We start from the raw sequence: 19,680 nt of genomic DNA, 5'->3' as shown, positions 1-19,680 counted from the left end.
ATCAGGATCGGAACTGTACTCTACTCTAAACAACACAGCACATCCCCCTTCAAAATAAAGCCCTGTGTCGCTGACAGGCCGTGAGAGCTAACTTTACCAACGATTAGAACCAAAAAGAAAAATCGATTATGTTGAAGTTAAGTAATAATAATAATAATAATAATGTAGAGCATCTTTCAAAATATAGTTACATGGTGCTTTACAAGTTAAAAATAAAAAAATTAAGGCAAACAATAGGAAACAATAAAAAGTCAAACAATTTAAAAGCAATTTGAAGCCCACACAGCAATAGAGCACAGATAAAACGATCATAATAAAATCACATGTAATTACGAAATGCAACTTTCAGCCTGTTGCACTTGAACCTCATCCCTTTCTAATCCCTCTCATTTTCTAACATAACATTTTTTGTATTTCTCTTAGTTTGGTTGGGATTTAGCTTGTTAGTATTTAGTCTTGTCTTTTATGTGGATGAATTGTCTTTGCACTTTGCTTTGCTGTCCTGCTCCCCTCGAATTATCCCTATTGGGGGATGAGTTGTTTTAATAATTTAAATATAATATATTTATATTTATAATATATTGGTATTTTGTCTATTTAGATTTTAAAGTATTTTGAATCTAATTGTTCCCTAAATATAAATAACTAAAAACGAAACAATATTTAACTTTTTTTATTATTAAAATATTTAAACGTGAGAAAATAAAATGTGTTTTTATTTATTATATATATAATTTATTGGTATTTTTATATTTCAATTTTAAAGTATTTTGAATTGAATTGTTCTTAGAAATAAACAGAAGAACAGTCCCGAAGTAAAATCATAAGTATTTTTTTTTTTTACTTAATCGCATACTAAATCACAAAGGTCATACTGTGCTGTATTAGTGTGCCTGTTGATGGTCTAATCTTTGGGGGTCATGTATTTCTGTTGTTAAATAATGTGTTTGTTGTCTGGTGAAATAAGGATGTAGCTTTATAAAAGTAGTTGTAATTCAGTGCAAAGCATGCGTTTAAAAAAGTCATTCAAAATGACTAAACCTTATTTCCCCTGAAGGACACAGCTAAGACTGCAGCTCACGGAGGTTTCCTTTGTTGCGGTCTGCTGTGGCCTTTTCTCAGTTTGGCAGGATTAGGTCTTGATGCTCTTGTAAATCCACATAATCAGGGAAGTTTTCCTCTTGGATGATTTAATAATGGTCTCTCTCATGCACCTGTCAGGTACAGTGAGGAAATGAGGTGTGTTGGCTGCCATCTTGGGTGGTCGATTAATGGCACATAGGGCTAAAACAAAATCTATAATTATTGCAATATGATTTTCCTCAAAATCAATATGACAAAAGTGCAATACACTGTATATTGATGTATTGATTAGACATCAGTGAGGATGTATAATAAATGGACTGTTTAGATGGTGCTTTTCTGGTCTTGTCGACTATACTCAAAGCGATTCATAGTACAACCCATTCACACAGCAGGGCTATATACTGCGCTTCTTCTACCACACACACCATTTCCACACTGCTGGCATAGTGGTAATTTGGGGTTCCATATCTTGCCCAAGGACACTTTGGATTATTGACTGAGGGGATCAAACCAACAACCTTTTGGTTAGTGGACAACCCACTCTACACCTGTGGTTTAACTTAGATATGTGAGGTATCTTTCTGTTTGTCACATCTTTGTCATTCTCTGTGCATAAAGAAGAGTTTGAAACCACAACCTTCAGTCTGGAGCAGAAATTAGTCTTTGAACTGAACAGAAATTCTAATGTGACATTTATCATGATTTATAATTGTAGCCATACTGCCGTGCCAAAATGGCCCAGTTACAATGGCTCATTGACATCGGCAGTGAAACTTAAATGTGTACCATTGACCTGTTTGTCAAAATATCTAATTCAAGGTTTTCTTCAGTAGTTAGAACTTTAGCTCCCTCTATTGGTGACTGCTGCATAAATTCTGATCTAAATCAGACTGACGTTTTACATTAAAACTAATATTCCAATTAGACACTAAATGTCAAAACGAGAGACATTTACAGATCAGAACCAACAAATGATTACAGGACTACGTCATTGCAATAAACATATTTTACTTTACAATGTACAGGACATTTTGCTGGAAAAGAAATGTACAAAGCAGACCTTAAATATTCTAATTTCCATTCCAACTACTGACCAACAGGAAACAAAATCCCTTTTAAAGTGAAGCAATTTTTTTTTACAAACATTCAAAATTAGCATTGACAGGCATTCCTACTCAGTTACAATGCATGCTAGTTGTTTAAAAAACACAACACCGGGGTCCGATTCAATACAAAGCTGATGTCAGTTTAGAGGAATGAGAAAACCCAAAGAATCGGAACAAATAAATAAAAAAAGTGAACTCAAATTCTGTACAAGACTTCTTAAGAGTATCAATGTACAAAATATCACTTAAAAACCTTTGCAGCTTAAATTGCTGTTACAAATACACTTCTTTAAGTAAGTTGTTGTCATTAGCGTACAATAATTGAACACTAATGCACCAACATGGTCACTTCTGTTTCTGAGGTCTGGTGGATGTGAAAACCAAAGGGTCGACTGTAGAGACAGGTAACAAGTCTGTCGGTAATAAGTGTTTTTAGAAAACACATTCAGTTAGATTATTTAATCCAAGTTTTTTCGATGCTACAATATTTTGTTTCCCCTAAACAGTCAAAATCCCATTTCTCCATTTTCTTGGCACGCCACAAACCAATTACACCAAACAAAGATAATTCCCTCAATATTTTTCTAACATTTTTCCCCAAAATATTTTCACATTTTACAAACCTACCAGTGGCTTTTAATCAGAGGGCATGTTGGTTCCTATGCAGTTACTGTAAAGTGCTGCTTCTCCTGTCCGGACACTTAAATTTGAGGCCTCATGCAAGAACCACTAATATTATCAATTGGATGTGTTCTTAAATGGCATGTACAGGTACAGGAAGTTATGTGTTTGTATGTAAGCAAGAATACACAAACATTTTGGGGCCGATTCAGGAATTTCACTCTTTAACATTGCAAGATGGGGCGTTTTTCATCATTTTCACCGTTTCCCAGAAAAACCCAGATTTTACTGCCATATTTTGCAGCGATTACTAATCGCTTCGGAAAGGCAGAAGAAGTTTCCTCACAAATCTGTTCCTCCTCATGAAGAGGTGGCATGAATCAGGTTTAAATTAAATAATTATGAAAAGTTGTGCAGTGAAGAGTTTGATAAAACTTGAAGTAAACTAAAATATCAAAAAAGCTCTTGCATGAGGCCTTGTGTCTGGTATAAGTGCAATTTTGTGACTGTTTATGTCGACAAACCACACAGTGACTGTGCCTTTCCAACACAAGCACCTTTAGACAAAATACTGATGACAGTATTGCCCACAGGAATTGTAATGGCACTTTGAACTCTACTGCCCATACTGACGGACAAATGCTTATATATTACCTAATGGGATCATTTAAATTTCTTTCCTCCCCTCTGATTAAACATTACCAACCTTTCCCCTGATGACTTCATGAGCCAATTAACTGCCCTTTGTAGTCTGCAGCCCTTTCCTCCCGTGGCTCAAACCTGGGAGATGATGGTCCGACTGAGGTCTACAAAAGCTAAATACTAACACGCATACTGACTGAGGTCCAAGTCAGATTTGGCGAAAACACAATTGACCACAAACAAATGAATCAAACGTCACATCTTGGAAACTTGTCTGAAAAACCAGGAGTCGGACATGGTTCCGACGGTCCAACGGAGATACTCAACAGACATTCTTTTTTTTGTCACCTTATCAACATTGTACTTTGAAAAGTTGTCAAGTGTGATATCTACAACCAGTGAGGTAGCATTCAGAAGTTTCAGCTCACCTCTGTCTCTAATCAGTTGTGAGAAACCTTATTTTGATTCGGGAAGACAGTGTTAGGTTTCAGGGTGCTTGTTTGTAAATGTGCATGTGTGACAGGGCCTAGCGATGAGCTTCAGTGCCTTTGCCGAACGGCCCGTTGTGCCGCTGACTGTGGTGAACACCAAAACTGGAGTTGGCTGACTGATAGGTAGGTGAAGCAGCACCGTTCTCCCTCTCAGACCCCAGACATGACGGCACTTCTTTCTGGCACGGCTCCATGGTAATGGCCACGCCCACACCACTCCGCCCTGACGTCATGTGCGTCACCTCTGACCACGTGTCATTCTCTGGGTCGTAACACTCCACGCTGTCCAGGAAAGTGTTGCCGTCGTAACCTCCTGCAAACACAACATTGAAATGTTTATATTTGCTCAATATAATTCTTCTCAGACCATCTACACGTTCACTCTCAAACACAGATATAGACAAATTTCATTAATAATGACTGCTTCATGTGTGCATCTTCTAGGACCGTGGCTTCTTTGGAAACACTGCTCATTCACTTTGAATGGAGTGATGTCATACATTGCCAAACCTCATTGTGGTTCTGTTGCTTCACTTTTTTGCACTGCATGCAGTAGAAGTGGAGAAAAGCTCAACTTTTCAGGCAGCAGCGCAGGCACCAGCCAATCTAATCGAGCATTAGTAAATATTCAAGCACCAGCACTGGTTCTGACTGACATCAAATGTCAAAATGAGCCTGGGGAGAGGAGACAAAGGCAGCTGGGCAACCTGGTTGTGTTCTGGCTGCAGAGTTTATTTCCTGTGTGCTTCTGTTTGGCATTGCATAGGCAGCTAGCATTGCCATGTTGTGTGTCGCAAGCTGCAAACTCAAATGTAGTGTATTTATGAAATGAAAATGATCAGTTGTATCAGTGGCTTTGACTGTCGATGAAAAAAGAGTTGGCAGCAAAACTATACAATAACTACAGTGAAATGTATTCATGAATTTAGTGTGGCGCTTTGACTCTCTACTACTTACCCATAACATAGATGTGTCCATGTAAAGCGGTGACTCCCAGAGCACTTCGCCGGTGCCTCATGGAGGCAGCAAAGCTCCATGTGTCAGTTTCCACATCATATTGCTCCACTGTGTTAAGCTGGTTGGTGCCATCGTAGCCGCCCATCACAGAAATTTGATTCCCCATTGAACAGACACCTAGAAAATTAAGGTTAGTATATTCACATTAGATAAGTTTACCTAGACATGAGTATAAGCAAAACTTCTTAATGATACCCCATGTGATTTTAAGTATCAGTTAGATTGTTTAGACGTTTAGCTTTTACTTTCAGATTTTAAATCAGAGTGGATTTCAATTTCTTACTTACCAGCCCCAGAGCGCACAGTGTTCATGGCAGCCATGGTTTTCCACTCGTCCAGCTCTGGGTTGTAGCACTCACAGGAGCTGAGCCGGCTGATCCCGTCGAACCCCCCCACAGCGTAAAGTAGCCGGTTGATGACGGCTACACCCACACCGATACGCCTCGTCAACATGGGGGCTACCAGCTGCCACTGGTCCCTTTCTGGATCATACCTGCAGAGAAAAAACAGCAGTTTATAAAGGAGGTTATGTTTTCATCCGCGTTTCTCTGTTAGCATGATTAAGCTAATCACAACACTAATGGAAGGATGCGACATGGGTCAGGAGAGAATTCAAAAAATGTTGGTGAGGATCTGGATCATCGCGGGATAGGGTGCTTTTCAACATTTTCATTGATTTCTCAGAATAATTAATGGACCATAATGAAATCAGGCATATTTAGTAAACTTGAAATTTATGAGTGTGTGCAATCTGGTGCAGATCAAAAAAGTCTGGATCTAGTGAATTTAAATATACAGGGACTGTTGGGCCTAGGTGGAGGTGTGCACTATGAGTGTCCTAGTTTTCCATTTTTCAAGGGTTTACATTCTTGTTTTTCTGTCAGTTTTCAGAGACTGTGCGTCACTGAGTCACGTCATGGGCAATCAGACAGGTTGGACACGTTCCTTTTTTACAGTCAGTCTTTGTGGTTTACCTGGTTAATTATTTCTATTTGTCACTTCTGTCTGCATCATCTGAAGACTAAAAATAGAGTCTGGGTAAATTTTCAACCACGATCATTTACTTTATTCACAGTTTTATAGAAAACCTGACTGGTTAAGAATCATGCCAGAGGGCTCTGTCAGGGTTTGTGTCATGCAAATGCAGCAGGGAAAATATACTGGGTGCTTTTTGGTGGGACCTGTTGATGGGCATCCAGCCTGATATTCTTTATCAAGACTAATGTTGCTGGCTCACTCACAAAAATGATATTATACAGTGAATTATAAACTGTATAATCCGTGTGAAGGGTGAATGAGTAACTCAAGGTTTTGTTTCAAATACAGTAAGTATGACTGAAATAGGTTGAGTTTTTCCTTGAGTGGAAGAGGAAACATGACATCACTTACTAATATTTTTGTAGTGGAAAGAAACTTCTTCACTGAAGCTCAGTGTGAACTAAAATAGATTACAGGAAGGGAAAGAAAACCATTTCTTTCCAGGAAGTTAACTGACCTGACCATAGGTAAATGCACTGCATCTACATCAAGCTTTTCTTGTCTTAACCAACCCTGCAATTAGCGTATTATCTGCTCCATCTCCTGCAATAGGTTTTGGGCTACAACTGCGTGATATTATAGGGGATATTCACTCAGAAAAAAATGAAATTTTTCTTTAGGAGGACATGATTCTTGCATTTATGTTGCATTCCATCCTCATGTACTCTAACCCAGTAACATCTATGCTGATGCTTACACCTCTTCAGAAATCTTAAAAGTGTTGATTTCAGTTGCAGAGATATATATTCTATTACTTTTGGGCATTTAGCTTTTGAGCAGGGGCATGGGGAAAGGGCCAGATTTTAAGAAGTTAAATCAATGGGCTTAAAAATAACCCTTCACAAATAAAACCACACCCGTGGCAAATTGAAAGTAGATGTAGGTTGTGGAATTACAGGTTATATTTGTAGGATGATTGCAGCATTGGACTTTCCAATGCTTTCTCTTTCGGTTAAGATATCAGTAGAAAATAATGTCAGCCTTTCTCATGAAACTCTCTTACCTTTCAACACTATTATGATGAATGCACCCATGTGATCCACCAACTGCATATATCATGCCATCGATGACACCAACTCCGATTCGGTTCCTCGGCACGCTCATCGGTGCACATGGCAGCCAGCAGTTGTTCATGGGATTGTAGCAGTCCAATGCATTTGAGTCCATGTTGCCATCAGGCGCGTTGTTTCTTCCACCCACAGCGTAGAAAAGCCCACTGATCACACAGGCGGCCAGGCCACTTCGGGGCACCTGCAGGTCAGCGAGCCTCAGCCAGCTTCCTGTACAGGGATTGTAGGCCTCCAGGTAGCTGAGAGACTGACGGAAATAGCCTCCAGCTGTGTAGATGAGCTGCGGCACCTTGGGAGTTCTGCAAGAAATGACTTTGGTGGGCTTGTGGAGGGTGAGGTCCTGGAAGATCTGGGCCAGGTAGTCTTTACACTGGGGGTCCCAATCCAGAGACTGGAGCTGGGCCTGCAGGAAGTTGGGGGTGAGGGAATGGCAGCGGACAGCCTGGAGTAAGGCCTGGACATATGGTCGCCGGTTCTCCCGGTCGTAGCGCACCCAGGCTACACATGCCTGGAAGACTTCAGACTCGCAGCGCACGTTCAGCTCATCACGGCTGATGAGGGTGACCAGCTGACAGTGAGACAAATTGAAGAACTCCTCCTGGGTCGCCACCTGGAGGCAGGAGCAGGAATAAAAGCCTTTAATCAGTGTTTTTACAACACAAGTGCTGAGCTGCGATCATTCCTCAAACACAAAGAAATGTCCGTTAGTCATATCTGGTGTTGGATTATAAAAAAGGAATTTAAACAGCTATGTTGAGGAAAAGAGACTAATGCAACTACAGATTATATTAATTAGAACTTAATCTAACCATTATTACCTCTTCTGTGGAGGTTATGTTTTCATCTGCGTCTGTCTGTCTGTCTGTCTGTCAGTTAGCAAAATTACACAAAAAACTACTGGATGGATTACCAAGAAACTCGGTGGAAAGATGCAATATGGGTCAGGGAAGAACCCATTCAATTTTGGGTCAGATGCGGATTAGTACTTTAACATTGTGCGACAGGGCGTTTTGCAATATTTTTGTTAATTACTCAGATAATAATACAAGGATTTCTATAGAAAAAGAAGAATCTGTTAAGGAGACTAATATTTATGAGTGTTTGCAATGTGGTGTGCATCCAGATAACAATCTGGATTTAGTGAATTTAAGATCCTATGTATTCTTCCACTACCCTCTCACTGTCTGTTGAATCACTATGACTGAGCAGAAAATGTGATGAAATGCTACATTTTACTGCTCTGTGTAAAACACTTGATGTCTATGCAAACAGCAAACTGTTTGTACGGGCCAGGACAAGACTCTGTCATCCTCTTCGATGCTGTTTTTGAGCTCAATGGAAGATGATGTGGCCATTAGATAATATGTGCCTCAATCAACAGGAATTAAACATTTTCTTGTCTTCATTATCATTTTCACATCTTGTGTACTTAAATGTGACACAGCACAATCAAGCATAACTGTAAGTAAACATTGACGGAAACCAGTTTTAACAAATCCGTTGTGTGACATTGGTCAAACATCTACTTATTTAGACTAGCACACAAACTACATACCGAGGGAAATCTGACTTCCCGCTTTAACAGTCACAGTACATTTCAAACCAAATCTTTAGAGGGAAGTGTATGCACCACACTATGAGAAACACAAATAGTTTTTAAAACACATCTCTGACACGTGATCTTCATAACCTGTCGCTGTTTGTCAGAAATCAATTTCAAATGCCGTTTTGTTTCTTTCTGCTGCATATATGCAATCAAGTTTTGTCAGACCACATGTAAACCCACACGCCACTCCTGACTCAAAGCTTGCATTCATGACAACCGTGAGCACGTCTGAGGTGTGAGAAAAAAAAGCCAGCCAAAAACACAATGGAACAAGTGAAACAGGATCTGCTTATATCATGCAACACTTTACATAGTAAAGTCCCCCAGTACAAATATGGCTATAAATAGTGAATTTCGTTTTTCAGTTATGAGTTGAGCAGATACATCTGTAATGTGTCACTGTTCTAGTCCTAAACATATGATTGATTCATTTATCACTTCTAGATTACATGACAATACTAAAGCTGCTACTGTAGCTTTTGAGCTTTAGTCATTGTCCTCAGATTAAGTAAAACAGTTTTTTTTCCTTTCTTAATGTGGTCAAAAACTGATCTAACACAGCAGATATACTGATATAGTTGAAAACATAACCTTCTTGGCAAAGGTTATGATTAAATACAAACCAGTAGAGCTTTCGTTACAAATAATGATCATCACCTGGCTGAAGTTCATGTAGATGTACTCTCTGGCCTTCTGGTAAAGCTCTGTGCAGCCAATCTGTTCAGCAAAGCTGGCGATGCCGATGGCGTTGCTGGGGTCGAGCTGCTGGACCAAGAAGTCGCAACAGGCCTTGACCACGCTGTCGATCTGGTACATGACGGCTCCATTCATCACGTGGATCACACACTTCTCTCCCACAGAGATGCTGGCTGTGTAGGCAAACTCTATCAGTCTGTCCATAACCTGAGTGGGTGAAGAGGGCAAAGGGATTTGGGGGGAAAGGTGACGGCAAAGGAAAGGTAGAAGGAAATGAGGATCAAAGAGAAAGTTAGAAGGAGAGCAAAGTGAAAACAAGGTTCGGATGCTTTATATTCAATTCTGCCAGGAAATTTGACATAAGGTGTCTCCTGTATGTGTCCATCTACAGGGTGGTGGTGACTGAAATAGTATGACAAATCAAATTAAGCCAAATTAACTGTACTCACCCTTGGGTGAATCCCTTCTATTGGTACCAACTCCATACCGCACTCCTTCAGGCCGTTGGTGAACATGGCCCTGAAGACCGGAGACGAGGAGGACAGCACCACCTTGTGAGCCTCGAAGTCAACGGCCTCCAGATCTTTGTAGCGCACACGCAGCGTGACGTCGCACAGCTGTCGCTCCAGACGCAGCTCGTTCATGATGGCGAAGGCGGCCGCCGTGTGGCTCTCTAGCGTGTAGCTGAAGACGCGGTGGCCGTTGCGCGTGGACGGAGTCACCAGCGCTTTGCATTCTGTCAGGCACTCTGTCATTTCCTACCCTTTCTCCTCCTCCTCGGTCTCTCTCAGGAACAGCAGACACAGTTATGGGGCATCCTTGCACCACACGCAGGCATGGGTAAATTAAAAGAAAGGCTCTCCTGGGTTCGCCTGATTTTTTCTGTGTGGAAGAGTTCACCTTTAAATCAGATTGATTTAGACATGAGGGTTCAGTTGATCTGTTCAGCCATAGTCCTCATTATGGCATAACTAGTCTCCTATGTGAGCTGCCAGTCAAGGCTGAGTGCACTGTAACACGTTGTTGTCCCAACATCACCATAACGTCGGAGTTCAAAATTCCGCTGGGTTTTGTCTGACGTTACTGGCGGCACTGAATATTTTTGTGACAGTGATAACTGAACAAGTAGAAGAAGAATGAAAGGAATCTCTTTTAGTGATTTCCTTTAAGCTCATGGGGATGGGGACAGAAACTTGCCAATCAACCCTCACAATAAAACCAGTCTATATTCAGTATGTGTATCTTAGTGAAACATATTTTGGGGGGTTTTAGTCGCCTATTTTTCGGTTTAATTGCTCAGATATCCTTCAAGTAAAAAAATTAACATATCTGAAGATGAATGTGAATTAATGTGTGAGATTCACCACTGGGGCGAGTCTATCCTGCATATTGATTACTCTTTAGAAAAAATATGAAGGCTGATTTACATCTTCATTTTAAAGAGGTAACTATTATATCAGCGCTCGCAGTGGAAAGAGGGGAATGTTTGGTGGCTTTCTTCAGAGACGTCTTCCTTGAAGTTTCCAGGCTCAGGAATTCGTTTGCACTGCTGTGTTTACTTGGAAGCCAGTGGCTCAGCTGTCAACTGAGAGGAAAGAGGGAGAGAGACATACAGTGAGGCAGTAGCTTTATACATCGATTATACACTTAAATACTTTGTTTAAAACTGCTTTTCATATAGAAGGCTGCACAGTACAACATCTACGCCCCACGTGCTAAAAAAAATGCCTGAGCAATTACTGGATTTATTGCTGTGGCACCCGTACGATACAGTTTTGTGTGCGTGCATGTGTTTGAAACACAGTCAGTTGTGACGTGATGGATGATGCTTTTCTATTCTGCTTGGTAGTTGCACTCTCTGGTGCTAGTAAAGACCATGTCCTCATCTGCGAGTCCATACAGCAAACAAAAAAATCCCTTTTTTTTCTCAGCACATCGAGCTAGATAACTCAGACAGAGATGTTACAACATGGTAAATGAACTTTAATGAAGAAAATTAAATGGTTGTAAAAAGTTTTAAATCTAACCCCCAACCAATCAACTTGGGATATTGTTCCATGCATGTATGTATATTTATCATACGAGTTATTAAAAAAAACATCTTATGCAACAGCACTTGTCTTGCTCAATCAACTTACACAGAAAAAGTTTATCAACACGTGTTCTATTTATCATCTTTCCCACTCATGGGCTATTCTCTCTGGTGCACTTCACTGGGGTCAAGGTTTCCTCCTTGTCATGATGCATTTGCAACTTTCACTCATTCTCACAAATATACAAATTAAAAGTCTCTTCCCTTCATCTCTGTTCATAGACTTCTCTGATTAGATGATTCAACCTCATTTTCCACAACGTGTGAAATAAAGCTTTCAAAACTTTTTCAATTCTACATCTAAACCCCAAAACAATTGAAAAGCATTGCAACCCTATAGAGACTAATTGATAAATGTGGGTCTAAATTAAAGTGTGTATGTGAGTAAAAAGGAGGGAGTAATGACGGTTTCCAAGAATGATGGAGTGACTGAAATTAGATTTGAATTAGCGGGCCGGGCATGTCCTGTGACTGGTTCACATGGGGGATGCTTGTGCAACAGTTTGTGCAACAGCCCCAATACTGACAAACAGCAGATGAAGGCCAGCGTGTCAACACAAGCTTGCAACAATTCGAACAGCAAACATCATGTTTACTTAGGGCTTAACGATATGGCCAAAAACTATATCAAGAAAAGATATATACCCGTAGATAGATAATAATCATGATAAATGTCACATTATTATTTATCTTAATTTTAATGACAGATTTTTGCTCCTGAGTGAAGATGATGGTTTTAAACTCCTCTTAATGAGCTGAGAAAAAAAAACTGAGGTTGTGTATTATACCTCCTCATTGTGCTAACAAAATGAAAAAGCAAATCGATATATATTGATTCTTTGTTATATTGCTATTGATGAAACTTACATCACGATTGCTGTGATTGTTTTATTGCCCAGGCCTGTGTTTGCTCTAAGAACTCTTTTAAACAGCAGATGATGAACCAAGCAGGACATTGCAATTCAGAAAACCTTTGGACAAGAATACTTCTTTTGGGAATTTGTGGGCCCAGGTCCAAGGAGAAGAAGACTCACACTGTTGCACTCCATTAAAATAACAAAGGGATACAGCCAAATGAAAACCTCTCTGTACATTCACTTCTTTTCAGTATATGACCTACTTGTTACAGTAACTGATTGTCTGCTGTCTAATCAGGAAGAGTCAGAGTTACTCAGAGACAATGCAACTGTGAGTGTTCAGAGTTATACAAGATAAGTTGTGTACAAAGTAAAGGTTAACCTGATTAGGTGATAAGAGGATGCAGTGCACAGGCCGCAGTGTACGGCCTGCGCTGCTTCCCAGTAGATTACTGCGTATTGTTTATTTCAGTTATGACGAGGAAACAAAATATTTGTTATGTCCAAGCTTTTTAATTTTAATAAAAAGATGATGACATACATCATTATGGATCTCCTCATGAACTCAGTCAGTAATACTGCTGTAATATGAAACAGACTGCGATTAAGATTTACTGCTGTGCTTTCCTGCCTCTGTGTTTCTTGGTAAAATAGTTTCACAGGAGAACATATTGCTCAACTCGCCTGCTCTCAGAGGCTGAGAGAAACTGCTCACTGACAAACAGGCTGCCAGAGTCTGTACCTGCCTCTGATATCTCATGCTATTAAAATAAACAGCAAGTATTTTCTTTCTAATTAGTTAAGTTAAATAGTCCTAGTTTCACCACAGAGTAAGATATTTGTTGAGGAATATAGTTTATGTAGATCAAAACGATTAGCTCATTCGTTTATCCTGTTATTTCCCTATAGTTAAACAGATTTATTGTTTAAATAATTTTGTTTGGTTTCGGAGCATCATACCAAGCTCTGGGGAATCAAAAGGATCATAGCTGCATCCAACAATAATATTCACACTCGATTTATCTGCTGATTACTTCTTATAGCAACCGAAAAAAAGTCCCATCACAATTTCCAAAAGTCGAAAGAGAATCTCCAACTTTGTCCGACCAACAGTCTAAACAGTCAGTTTACAATCCTGTTAAAAGTGATTTTAAGAAAGAATTATATGGGACAGAGAGAAGCTAGGATATTTGGCATTTTTGCTCAAAACATGACATAAATATTTATTCCATAAAATTGATAATCAATTGATTAATAACAGCTAAGGAGCTCATTTTTTGTTTGATTTGTTTGTCTGCTTGCACGATTATGCAAAAACTACAGGACGGATTTCCTCGAAACTTGGTGGATGGATGCAGTGTGGGTCACGTTATTTTAGTAATGTTGTGTCAATGTTCTGACCTGGTTCATGTGGGGTTTATAAATGTGTAATGTAGCCACCGGGACTGTTGAGCCATTTTCAGACAAGAGTTGAGAATTGTGTCCAAACTTTCTTAGAGGTCTCCTTTCACACATGACTAACGCAGCGGGACGTTCTCCGCTCAGCGACAGATCCTGCGTAGGATTCGGGTGATGGGTGGTACAGCAGCCAGAGGCAGGACATAACATGTGCCATCCCTCACCTGAACACCCTGGAGATTTCTGGTTTGTTGTGAACGTATCCGAGTGAAGAATATCCTGCTGCGTTGTTCATGTGTGAAAGGGAACCTCCGCAAAAAGTCCGGACACAATTCTCGATACTCGCGAGATCTCGCAATCGCTGCAGTTACTGAGATGTGGCTGAAACACTGTTTCCCCCTGAAACTCCAAAAGTGTTTTGTGGACTCAAACACTTCACCCACCCCATGAATTTGAATTTTTGAGTGAACTATCCCTTTAATGACACCCGATTTAGAAAAGTCAGAGCTCCACCACTGATCCTATGAGATCAAACTTTTCATCCAACTATTCCTCAGAACAATGACTCCCTGCAGCTCCACTGAGGCCCCCTCGGTGCACCCTGCACCTCAGTTTGGGAACCACCGTGCAGGGCCTGCGGTCCTTGGATGCCATTCAGCAGGGATTGCACAATGGAACCGAGAGACTGGAACTTCGGGGCTGATCCCTTGAGTGAGAGTTACAGGCTCAGACGTTTGAGCGGCGGTGAGTCAAACGAGGACGAGGAGTGCTGCGCGTGCTTTCTGGGGCTTTTCTGGCGAAGTGTCTCCCTCGTCGGTGAGTCATCCTGAACTCTTCACCGAGCGAACAGTGGAACTGGATGTACCAAAACATGACCCGGGGGGGGGGGGCAAGCGAGTCTTTATATAAACCCAGCTGGAATGAGATTTCCGCGCCATCTGCCCAACACGAAGAGCGATCACACACACATATACATACATACACACACACACACATGCTCACGCACAAAGCAGCAGCAGCAGCGTTTCTCTGACTGACCATTTCTGCTGCCGCCGCTTGTTTTCATCCAAAATAATCCGCTGCCTCTTGGGCACGAACAGAGAATGACGGGGGACACAGGTGAAGCCGAGCGGGCTCAGTCCCTCTGTTCGCTTCGAGACGAACAGAGGGACGTGACGTAGCCACGACAAACAAAACAAAATAGTGAGTTGGACGCTTCGGGAAATTGAGCTGACAGCGAAACAGGCTCCCGATAACAGACAGTAGCGTGGAGAGCAGCTCCGAGCACAACACATGCTAACAGAGCGCTCTGCGGGCACTTTCCAGCTATTAGCCGGGCCCCGTTGCGCTTTGAAACCCCCTTCATCACAATCATCTCTGGTTAATTAAACCTGTAATTAAAAGAAACTCACGCAGTCTGCCTCGAATCCTCCATTACCGCCTGCCGACTGTCGAGCTGTGCGCCTCAGAGGAGGGAGGGGGACAAGCTGTAACTCACCATGACTAAGCATTGTGACGGCCTCTCGTCCCTTTCACAATAAGAGTCCGCCTCCGCGCGCAGGCTGCGGGAGTATCGGCGGTGACTCAACGTCCACGGGGAGGGGGCTTTTATTGCGGAGGGGCGCTCAAAAATGAAGGAAAAACAAGGCCGGTCACTGACAGGCTGCAACACACTGTCCATTTATCGTCAATCAAATCTGTTGTTAAACAAACACACAGCGACAGGAGAAACTTGTCAAATGTGTCCGCTGCACTTTGCGGCTTGTTGGGAAATATGTGTTGGAGTGTTGAGGTCGATCTCGGGCTGCACAAGGACACATTCAACCCACATAGCCAAAACTCGTTCGGCCCATCGAGAATAAACCTTGCCGAAAGGACTGCATGTTTGCAAAACAAGTCCCATGTTTGTTCTGTCATATTTGGGCCACATTTACTTTTTTTAAAGTGGACCACTTCAGGCTTACACCCATTTTGTGGAAGTGTCGGATCATGGCCTGAAGTGGCCCATATCCGTATGCTGTGTGGAAGTGGCGGATCTAGGATTTGTCTAAATTGGGGGTCATTAGGGGACCACAATTTATGCATAGGGGCCAATTATGTCATATGTCATTGCATGATCCCTGATTCAGTAAGGTGCCATTTAAGTCATTCCTTGTTTACTCTATAGCTTTGAGCAAAGTCACATAATTACATATATTTTATTGTTGTTTATTCAAGCACATTATGTACTTAAAAAAAATCTTAACAAATTGTCATATTTATCGTAACTATTGTTAGTCACAAGTTTTTATTTTTAAGACTATGGATATGATAGGGTGCACTTCAGGGGCTAATCAGATTTTGCTGAGGCCGGTGCCCCTCTGCCACCCCCCTGGGTCTGCCCCGAACATTAATTACACTTTTAAGCAACACATTTTGAAATCTCAACAGGAAATTACCAGAAATACTCTTGTATAATGGTGTTAAATACAAACATAGTGGTGCTCAGGAGACAAGGCTATAATGACCTATAATTACCCTGCAACTACAATTACTTCCTCATTTGCAGCACACCTTGCTCGTCAAGCTTCCTGTCTCAAAACACCCACATCTGTGAATGGCTCCTTCAGTAAAAAGCAGCCTGAAAGAAACCTGAGCTGCTCTGGGCTCTGGACAGATGCTGACACACCATCATGGTTTTTTCTATAGCAAAAAACTTAATTTGCGTATAGCTTTCTGTATCCCTTATTCTGCCACAGGGTGGCACCAAAGACCCACTTTGGTCTGCTGGAGCTCAAGAAGGTAGAGAGAGACGGGGTGGACGTGTTAACAGCATTTTCAGTCCATGACAGTGAATCCTACCCTCAATACGTTCAAGTGTATACAAATGGGTCAAAATAACACCAGATAACTGGGTCTGCTTTTTCACTTCCAGCCAGGTGAGAAGGATTTAATTTCAGTTCTTAAGAGTCTGAGGTGGCTCAACTCCAGTCGTCAAGATCTCCTGTTCAAAGTATATTCCAGACTCGTTCAACAAGACATGTCAATTGGATGGACAGATTAGCAAAACAAGCATTACATAGATAAAGAATAGATTTACAAGGTCCATCAAACAAATCAGAGGTCAAATGAATAGTTTAAACAAACAATACAAGAGTGACAACAGAAGTGGAACAAACCAAACCTGTATATTTTGACAAAAGTTAATTTAACAATAGGAAATATTGGTAGGCCAAGAAAAGAAGTAGTAACTTGCAATAGAATAAGCCTCGGCCATTCCAATTTAAACAGCACACTCAGAAGGAAAGCTTCCAACTGCGGAGTATGTGAGCAGTGTCAGGTCGAGGAGTCTGTGACTCATGTTGTCATTGATTGTACTAAATATAATCAAGAGGGAGCAAATGTGAAGGAAGAGCCGAGGAGGACTGGGGTTCAGGAGTAAAGCACTTATCAGGTTCGTTGAAGCTTCAATGAACCTGATAAGTGGACAGAACCTAAGAATCTTCTTTGAGTTTGTGAAGCAGACTGAAAAGGATCCTAGGATCTAATGTCTGGTCCACACTGGAGCAGAGGGTGGCGATAATGCACCTCATGCGCTGGCTGCCAATCGCCTTCAAAAACAAAGAAGAAGAAGCAGAAGACCCACAATCAAAAACAGTTAACTTGTCATCATATGAGTTTTAAATCTTTTTGAAGTGATCTGCCATTAACTGAAATATTTCCGTTTTGACTCTCTATAGCCAGGATTCACAGCTGACTTCATCAAATAATTAATGCTGTGATAACATCTCCACTCCCTTAGGCTAAATGAAATGTATGATAAGGTCATTAAAAGTATGACATGATATGACAAGCCGTGAATCAACCTTCACTTCTGAGTCACCAGCTGAATGATGACTAGTTAGAGGAATAGGTGGGGTTGGCCTTGGGGCAACACATGGACATGTTTGCTTGTCATGTCTCTGGTGGGTTAAAACACTCATACAAACCTCTAGAGTCAGTTTAGTGATTTACTTTTATATACTATACCATTTCTCTGTTTAACTACACAAGCCGAAGCTCTGGCACAGCGAGGATCAGTGCAGAATGAAACCCGTGGGTGGGGTAGTCCTTGGTGACTTATGACTTCTACCTGTCTGGGTTGTTGCAAGGTTGCTGCAACAGATGAAAATGTTCATACTTTTTCGGTCACGAGTCTTGCATTTACAGAAATGTTTCCATACAAACTACAGAACTGCAGGAACTTTTTTATCCAAGTCTGCTGCTCCATTAATTGTAACATTTCAGTGCAAATTAGTTAAGGAGATCCATCACTTGCATTAAACTCATAAAACGTTTGCTTGCTTGTTCACATTTGCATCTTCATGGCCTTCTGTTCTCTGATCAGTTCACAATGAAGAATGTGAATGTGGTAACTGCACCACTCATGCCTCCATCACATTTGTTTCTGGTCTACTCCAAAATTGAGAAGAACAAGAACTGCTTCCACTAGGGAACAGACAAGTGCTACATGCCACAGTGTACGGCCTGCGCTGCTTCCCAGTAGATTACTGCGTATTGTTTATTTCAGTTATGATGAGGAAACAAAATAATGATAAGGTCATTAAAAGTATGACATGATATGACAAGCCGTGAATCAACCTTCACTTCTGATTCACCAGCTGAATGATGACTAGTTAGAGGAATAGGTGGGGTTGGCCTTGGGGCAACACATGGACATGTTTGCTTGTCATGTCTCTGGTGGGTTAAAACACTCATACAAACCTCTAGAGTCAGTTTAGTGATTTACTTTTATATACTATACCATTTCTCTGTTTAACTACACAAGCCGAAGCTCTGGCACAGCGAGGATCAGTGCAGAATGAAACCCGTGGGTGGGGTAGTCCTTGGTGACTTATGACTTCTACCTGTCTGGGTTGTTGCAAGGTTGCTGCAACAGGAAGGAAGCTGGGGGAGATTCCCCTGTCGCTGACCTCTGTCAGCAGGAATAGTGCAGCCAACATCTGGAGGAGCACCTGCACTCAAACATGCCATATTCAAGGTGTCCCACTGCCATGTGGTACCAGTTATTGGAGGTGCATATGTCTTTGGGTCACTGAGGGTTGAATCAAAAATGAAACAACTATATAGTTTGCTCAGCTGCCTGATTGGCACCACTTGACTTTGTGCTGCATGAAGCTGTCTTTTCAGGTATCTTTGCAAACAATCAAGATTGTTTGCAGAGGTGTGAAACGTTAGTCCATGTCCCTAAATAGGTTACTGCGCGTTTAGTTTTTGTAAAAGCTCTAAATAATTTTCAGTAGTCACAGCATGCTTATGTGTAGAGTCTGGGGAGTTTCTAATTATTTAGTTACTTCCACCAAGGAGGTTAAGTTCAGTTTTCCACAAAACCAACTGAATGGATTTCCATGAAACTTAGTGGAAGGATGTGGGGGGTCAGAAGCCATTTAACTCAGGATTTTCTTTTTCACTTTCTTCAACCTGTAAGCTAGGGCCTTTTTCAACCTTTTCCACAGTTTCCCAGGGAATTACTAATAGATCTTGATGAAAAAAATCTGACACATTCAGCGGATGGATATCTATGAGTGTGTGAAATTTGGTTCGGCTTGATTCAACTTAAGGGGACTGTTTGGCCTTTCTGGGAACTGATTGATCCCATTGAAGCCAGCTTCAAATGAACTTTCTCCCTTTCAATACAGTTATGAACAACAGGTCAGACTGTGCAAAGTTTACAGAATAAGGAAACAAACAAATGTCTGAACAAAAGGTGCATTGTGTGGCACTGGAGTCGTCCTCAGACATGCAGAGCTTGTTGAAGAACGCTGTATGTAGGCTAATGTCATTACCAGATGTGAGACAAGGAGGCTGACTTCCTGTGGTGCTTCTTAACATTCACACAATCTCAGATACACAGAAACAAATAAACACTTACACAGTTTCAGTATGCACACACAAAGAAAATAAAGCAAAAACTCTTTGGA

The 19,680-nt window shown here is 41.2% G+C and overlaps 1 protein-coding gene across 1 annotated transcript; it reads right to left on the bottom strand.

Annotated features, from left to right (window-relative positions):
- Window positions 1–2,077: 2,077 nt before the first annotated feature.
- Window positions 2,078–15,260, bottom strand: keap1b (kelch-like ECH-associated protein 1b). Its single transcript, XM_035171040.2, has 7 exons — window positions 15,133–15,260; window positions 9,823–10,958; window positions 9,335–9,580; window positions 7,005–7,681; window positions 5,251–5,456; window positions 4,904–5,080; window positions 2,078–4,259 (listed from the first exon to the last, which is right to left on the bottom strand). Exons 2-7 carry the CDS (start codon window positions 10,126–10,128, stop codon window positions 3,982–3,984), a joined length of 1,890 nt encoding a protein of 629 aa, XP_035026931.1. The 5' UTR covers window positions 10,129–10,958; window positions 15,133–15,260; the 3' UTR covers window positions 2,078–3,981.
- Between the last annotated feature and the right edge of the window lie 4,420 nt (window positions 15,261–19,680).

Source organism: Hippoglossus stenolepis, chromosome 2, assembly GCF_022539355.2.
Source record: "Hippoglossus stenolepis isolate QCI-W04-F060 chromosome 2, HSTE1.2, whole genome shotgun sequence".
Classification (NCBI taxonomy): Eukaryota; Metazoa; Chordata; class Actinopteri; order Pleuronectiformes; family Pleuronectidae; genus Hippoglossus; species Hippoglossus stenolepis.
This window is presented reverse-complemented; position numbering and strand designations above follow the sequence as displayed.